General features: G+C 32.6%; 1 protein-coding gene across 1 annotated transcript; it reads right to left on the reverse strand.

The window, feature by feature from the left end:
• Positions 1-391: 391 nt before the first annotated feature.
• LOC140438718 (uncharacterized) lies at positions 392-886 on the reverse strand. The gene has a single exon (XM_072528363.1). It carries the CDS (start codon positions 884-886, stop codon positions 392-394), a length of 495 nt encoding a protein of 164 aa, XP_072384464.1.
• Between the last annotated feature and the right edge of the window lie 7,552 nt (positions 887-8,438).

Genomic DNA, 8,438 nt, shown 5'->3' on the forward strand with positions numbered 1-8,438 from the left:
TGCAATATTTCAGATTTAATTCCACTTTTCCTAATCTAAAAAGGTCGTTTTTCTAGCACTATTCTAGCACTTTCTCACGATGACTGAATTCTTCTCTCCCTCTGTTCCTCCCTGTTCATGTTCAATCTCACCCCTTCTCATTCTGCCTTCTCTTCTTGCTTGCTCCTGGGCACCCTGCCACCCTTCGGGTCGCCTTTCTTCTTGTTCCTTTCTCTCCAATGTTCTCCTCACATATCTCTGAACTGCTCTCCACCGTCCTGATAACCTAGGCATCTCCTCCACCAATTCCGTGACTGATTGCACCCTACTTCCTACCTTTCTCTCAAGCAGGCTCCTCTCACCCATCCATCTATTGCATACCAATAGAGTGTGTGAGACAGTGTCCGATATTTCACAATGCATTTCCAAATCTGTAAAGGTATGCCCTGAAGCAACCATGTCCTATGAGCATCTGTGTCAGGAAGTAATCCAAACGCCGGTGCACGCAATCCATCCGTCTTCTCAGATTAGGAATCAACGACTTCGTCCACTGCGCCACCCTTCTCATCTCGTCTTGCCACACCATTATGGACCTCTCCCTTTCTTCTTTTTTTAAACGTTCTGTTGCTATGTCTTCATTTCTTCTCTCGTATATTCTCTCTCTTGCCTTCACTAGCACGTGCATCCGAATACACCCGTTGATAACTCCAAACGCCTCGGCAGAGACTGTTCTGTATGCACACGCCACCCTCAATAGACTCTTCCTATCTGCTCGGGGGAGCTGCTTTCTGTACGCCTTTGTTAAAACTGCAGTAATCCAGACATGCGCAGCATAGAGGACGATCGATTGCACAACAGAATGAAGGGCCTTCCTCCTCTCAGTTGTGGGCCCTCCGATGTTGGGCATGATCCCCTCCAACGCGGCGGATCTCACCGCAGCTCTTTAAGTCACCGCATTTACGTACTCCCCCACTTTTCGATTTGACTCAGAGTCACCCCTAAATACCTCACGCATTTCTTTTTAACCACTCTCTTTCCTGCACATTCGGATGTTATCCCGTCCCTTTTCCTTGGTCCCTTGAGAACTATAGCCTCGGTCTTACCCGCAGCCAGAAATCTTACCAAGTCTTACCAAGCTTGAACTTGTTCATTACGATTTTGGCCCTGACTCCAAACGATCTCATCCAACTTGTCACCTTCTCGGTTCGGATCTTCCTGTTCAGTTCCTTCTTTCGCGCATTGTAAACTATATCCATTCTGCTAGCTTCGGATACTTCACCTCTACCTTTTGCCCTCGTAGCCTGTCTTCTGATGGCAATGCATTCCTTCCTCTTATTGCGATCTCTTCGCACCACCAATACGGCATTTTTATTTTTCATCTACCCCGTTTATGCAATTTCTCATAGTCTTACCCAATAATCTTACCTCATTCATAATCTCATCTAGTCTACTTTCATAATTCTCCGCTGTACAATTCGGTGAAATGTAGCAGCATACCACATTTACTCCCTCCACACGTATCGTCACAAATCCCTCATGCGTATCAATACCATATACTCTCAGTCTTCTATTAAGTATCCGCACTCCTACGTACTCACGAACCATTCCCTACTCCGCACTAACGTGGGGTTTGGCTCCGCCGCTATCAGGATGTTAATTTCTTTTTCGATTGCGGAGACCACAGCGAGGTCGTGAGCTAGCCTACCCATCCAAACATTTGTTTGCAGCACTTTTAACACACGCTCTCTTTCACGCTTATTCCGCATTTTGTCATTTGTCATTTCTCATTCATAATCTAATACCAAGATATAAAATGTTTGTTTTTTTAAGATATAAATTTAATTTTAGTTTCGTATAAGCACTTCTCATTTGTAATGTAATCCCAAAACAGAGACTGTTTATTTATTTTTCGAGATGGCGTGATTCTCCTAGAATCTATAAATAACTTTTTGTTAGTCACAACATAATAAAAGTTACCTTTGTTTTAAATTTTTCATTTTATTTCTATGTCTGAACTCGTTTCCTTATGAGGGTAAACTATTAAAGGATGGTGCCCAATTCATTTTAATTTCAAAGGTAATACAAACAGCTTGTATATGAATTTTGAAAGAACCTCACCCAATCTCTTACCGACACGAGTAAAATGGGCCTAGAACGTTTATGTACGTAAATAGTTTGATTACGTTAGAAGGTAAGGGGAAGTCGGCTGTCGGGATGTCGCGGTTGTACAACCAAAATCGTCGGGTAAAACTATTTTTGATTTTTGTCTGTGAACAAGCCTACACAAACACTTGCCGGGAGGTATGTAGGTCATTTTAAGATACAGTACATAAGAGCTAAGTACTATGGTCTAAAACTCATAGACGTATATATTAACAATTTAAAAATTAATTAATATATGTTAATATATATATATATATATATATATATATATATATATATATATATATATATATATATATATATATATTATATATATATAATATAATATATATATATATATATATATATATAATATATATATAATATATATATATATATATATATATATATATATATATATATATATATATATATATATTTATATAACGAACTTAATTGCAAAAAACCAAAAAAGTCAACTTTTATTCAATATATCTTTGTCCACAGCAACGAATATACTGTCGTCTCCGGTGTAATTAATAAACGTATGAAAATGTGTTAGCAACTTGGTGCAAAATTCCATGTTTATTAATTTGTCCAACTATTGCGCAATATGGTGTAATATTGCGTAGTTGGCCGGTACGCTCTTATTGTGGCATTATCTTGAGGAGACAATGCCATTGTGGTTTTATTAAAGGTGGTAAATAAAACACATTCTTTCTAAGAAGAAAAAAACTCAGCTTCAGAGTCTTAGAAAGATTCAGAGCCCTTCGAGCGAAGTGCTCTAGGGAGCTACCCTACACGGGTAAAACCATGTGTTGACACAGACTATCACAACTGACTCGAGATCCGAAAATGTCCCATATTTAAAGATAAATTAACTTTTATATGAAACCTTTTCATTTCTCAACCAATTAGATTTAATTATATGTTCCAGAAGGAAGGGCGATGCACATCGAGATGCGTGATTGGTGGCATCTGATGACATCCCCCCTGCTTTGGAGACTCTGAGGCTGATAAAAAAAGATGATTTTATTAAAAAACTTAAAAAAAAAACAATTTTTTTTACAAATCACATATAGGAAAGAAAAAAAAATGCATAAAATATATCAAATATAACATGAAATATATCAAAATGAATATGTCTATATTGTCAAATTACTTACAAGTCCTCTAACACTCGCGTACACTCGCGTAGCGCGCACTTACACTGCACAAAAACACTCACAGGCGGTGGTCGGTGTCGTGGACAGCATCTGCAGGTCCATCCTCGACGACGTGCTCCTCTACGGCGGCTTCGTCCTCTCTAGCTGTACATTTCCCATCTGCATGTCGCCGGTGTGTCGTAGGCGAGTTTGCCTGGGCCTCCGTGGTGCTCTGGACCACATAATGGTAGGGCAGGCAGTGACTGGCTACTGCGGAGACATCCATTGCATCAGGTACTTAGCATCAAGTAGGCTGGCTCGTCGGAGATGTGGCACATCGACGGTTTCAGGGCTGCAGAAGGTGGATATCGGCATGTTAGTTTGGTATACTAACATCCGATGCTTCTCCCCGCTGTTTTCTTGAGTGGTTTTGATGCAGGCATCGTGTTGGAACTTTTTGCGATTTTCGATCGCGGAGCATGAGAACTCTAACATCTCGGAGTCGTGGTAGAGTTCGTTGAGGGTTGGGCGCCATGTCGTCTCCGGTATAATTAATAAACGTATGAAAATGTGTTAGCAACTTGGTGCAAAATTCCATGTTTATTAATTTGTCCAACTATTGCGCAATATGGTGTAATATTGCGTAGTTGGCCGGTACGCTCTTATTGTGGCATTATCTTGAGGAGACAATGCCATTGTGGTTTTATTAAAGGTGGTAAATAAAACACATTCTTTCTAAGAAGAAAAAAACTCAGCTTCAGAGTCTTAGAAAGATTCAGAGCCCTTCGAGCAAAGTGCTCTAGGGAGCTACCCTACACGGGTAAAACCATGTGTCGACACAGACTATCACAACCATAGATAAATTACACCTAGATTGGTAACAGGGATAGCCAAGGTCAAATCATGTTCGGATTAGGCGCCCATTCGCTTGGTGGCGCTGCTAGTCTCGTTCCTGCACGGGGTGAGTGTGCTGTGATCAAGTCAAAGTTGAGTTTAGACAAATACGGCGCCATATTTGTATTTGTTTTATTTTTTATAATTTAAAATTTTTTGTATAAATAGTGCAAAATCGTACAATTTTCGACGATTTTTTATTATGGAATCGAACACATTACATGGAATAACAATGTAGAGACGAAGAACTGAACAAAAAAGATGTGTTCCAGATTGCATGGATACTACCAAAGAATATAGACGCTTAAGCGTCTATATTCTTTGATACTACTTTTTTAAGTCCAGGACATTATATGGATATGTTTGATAAATGGGTGAATGCTGTTAAGAGCCCTAATTAGAGAATGCTGCAAAAGAAACTATTTATAACAATTTTCGTGTATGCGCTAGTCATTTTAAAGAGGAAGATATAGTCAATGTTGGAAATAGCGGTATTACGAGAACAGCCGTTCCGAGTTTGTTTTTACCAGGACCAGGTAAGAACTATTATACCACTGACCTATATTCTTATTCACATTATATCTGACCTTTTACTATAAAATTAGTTTATAAATTTAACCTAAAATTATATATTATAAAACCAGTCTTACTTAGCTTAGTATTTGAATTATTTGTAGGTGGTGGTTCAACAACTATCTTAAAAAGCATCACCTTAGAGAGGGTTCGGCATAAATTTCTACAGGTGTGCGCCTTTCAAAGTTGGATTAGATTAGCAGACCATGACTACACTATCAAGGAGAGGTCTATGAGCTTGCCTGCTTTAAGTATGAGGAGGGATCTGTCCCTCTCTTGTGAGTGAGATTGGTCTTAGAGTACCATATTATAATACCATGGTTTGCCTCATCTATGTACTTTTAATGTTCCATTTTGTAAAACAACCTATGGTGCTAATAGCCCACTGAATAGATACTTATCTTTGTTAAACAACCTAAATGTAAATGTATTTAATATGTCCCTCAATAAATATATAAATATTAGTAGAAGAGTTACTGGTACCATAGAGTTTGGAAACTTAACTGTGTAAAATACTTCATGTTTTTATTGTAACTAGGTAATACTTTACATATTTTTTTATTTTTGTTATGTTATTTTTCCATCTTTATTGTTTGTGCTGGATTAGAGAATCATAGAACTAACTGTTGGGTTTATAGGTTTTAAAATGTCATTACACCTTTAATTATATATATATATATATATATATATATATATATATATATATATATATATATATATATATATATATATATATATATATATATATATATATATATATATATATATATATATATATATATATATATATATATATATATATATATATATATATATATATATATATATATATATATATATATATATATATATATATATATATATATATATATATATATATATATATATATATATATATATATATATATATATATATATATATATATATATATATATATATATATATATATATATATATATATATATATATATATATATATATATATATATATATATATATATATATATATATATATATATATATATATATATATATATATATATATATATATATATATATATATATATATATATATATATATATATATATATATATATATATATATATATATATATATATATATATATATATATATATATATATATATATATATATATATATATATATATATATATATATATATATATATATATATATATATATATATATATATATATATATATATATATATATATATATATATATATATATATATATATATATATATATATATATATATATATATATATATATATATATATATATATATATATATATATATATATATATATATATATATATATATATATATATATATATATATATATATATATATATATATATATATGGTTTCAGTTGTTTTCCGGGTTTGACTCCGCGTTAAATATTTTTGGTTTTTAGAAAAACCATTGTTTTGACGACGTTTCGGCAAGGTCACACTTGCCATTGTCAAGTCAGATTCTGCTTCGTCTTAATTAACGCGGAGTCAAACCCGGAAAACAACTGAAACCACATATAGCTCCCGCGGAAATTTCAAATTCAATATATATATATATATATATATATATATATATATATATATATATATATATATATATATATATATGTATGTGTACATGCATGTGTTTGTGTACATAATATATTTTTATTTCACATTATTTAATTTTATTATCTTAAAATACTGTGTACTTAACCACTAAGTTGTAACACTTAATCGGCTTGTTCCGTATATTAGCCTGCATCCACATAGACAGCGGTAAGGCGTTCAGAGTTATGAATAAATAAATTTGAATGTGTTGACAGGGATCTTTCCTATTCTGTTGATGACAGGGATGGGATGTCTGATCTTAAGATGACATACTGGTGAAAAAATCTGTTAATTGTAATTGTGTTTGTCATTTCAGGCATAAAAACATTATCCTCTGTTGTTTGGAGTTTATACTGAGCAAATAAAGTTACTATATCAGGTTTTAGCAAAGCTTACATTCTGGGTGAAAACTTTAAGCATACCTTAGAAATAAATTATTTACCTTATCCATTGTTCTTTTTTTTTGTTCGTTTTTTCTATTTGCTATCATTCGGTTATTCCTCATTCTTGGGTTTTCTTTTTGCAAGAAGCAATATTTTGCTAATCTAATCAAAATCATAATTTTGTTGATAACCAGAATATTTTTCTGGAACTCATATTATGATTCTGATTATAAGAATAAAAGTATTATCATATAAATATATAACATATAGTATGAGTATAAATGTATATAAACTTCTTTCTAGAACTAAATCATTTAATTGTTCTGTTTCCAACTTAGCAGGGTCCTTGAGTTCTCTCTTTCTGTGAGTAGAACGCCAGACTGTAAGAGTTTTCACTGACCACTGATAGTGTGTGTTATTGCATTAGGATGAAAGTACTACAAAAAACTCAGAATGTCTGATGGCTGTCTGTTGCTTATTAGGCTTTAATTTGACATTAGAATTACAAAAAAAATATTTAAATACTGACAAGTTCCTGTCACAACATTTAGAACACTAAATTATACTACATTCACCCGTCCCTATTTTTGAACAAAATATTGCAACTATTTTGGTTTATTTTTAGCTCCAGCTGATTTACAGCTAGAATGAAAATCTGAATTTTCCAATCTTGGTTCATCATTATCATCAGGTTTTTGAACAGGTAAATTTTCTGTCTCATCTGGTATTTATTTAGTAGTGGAATTCTCTAGTGTGTTATTTGGACCTTCATCATTATCTTGATTCAATAATATAACAATTCAACAGTAAACTTCTTATATAGTGCAGAGCACATGGTAAAGCAGTTTTCCATTAAGTGAATTCTAAATTTTTGGTTTTCTATGCTAGATTCACCAATTTCCATATAACTCATTGTATTTTTCGACTTAACCATTTTCTTCATGATTATATGGTGTTGTTCTACTTGAATATATTCCTTTAGAGTGTAGATAATTAATAAATTCTTGTGAAGTAAAGCTAGTTCTCCTTGTTAGATTTGATATATACCGTCATTCTATATAAACCAAATAGTGATTTAATCTGTAATTGGTTAGAATTGCTTTTCTACCAGATAATGTCTGCATTTTTTTTAAATACTTCAACTCATTTGCTTTTTTTTCAATTGCATAATGTTTTTATTCAGAATCTGTGAGGGTATGTGTGAAAAAAGCAATTGGTTTTCCAGATTGATTGCTTCGCTTATGTAATCGTAGATTAATTTTTTAAAAGCATGTACTTATCTTTACCTTCTAGGGATTTATCTTTAGATTCATTGCTTTCTAAAAAATTCTTGAATGTTATATACTTACTAATGTTTGAATTCTTTGGTGGAAGTTTGACAGTTTGGACCAGCCTCTAGTTTATCTGGTCTAAAGTACTTCCCCATTGTAAATTTATGCGAATAAAATTGTAGTAAAATGTCTTTTGCAGAATTAGGCTTTTATTCACATAAAACTTGATAAGAATGACAAAACAATTATTTAAATACTGACCCGTTCTTGTCACAACATTAAGAAAACTAAATTATACTACACATGGCTTGTATTATTAATATTTCTTGTAACACATATAACATTTCTTGTAACATTTTTATAAATAAAGATTTTATTCTATATTTTATTCTGTAATTTTTTTAACCACTTTGGCATTTTAAT

This window comes from Diabrotica undecimpunctata, chromosome 4 (genome assembly GCF_040954645.1).
Source record: "Diabrotica undecimpunctata isolate CICGRU chromosome 4, icDiaUnde3, whole genome shotgun sequence".
Lineage (NCBI taxonomy): Eukaryota > Metazoa > Arthropoda > Insecta > Coleoptera > Chrysomelidae > Diabrotica > Diabrotica undecimpunctata.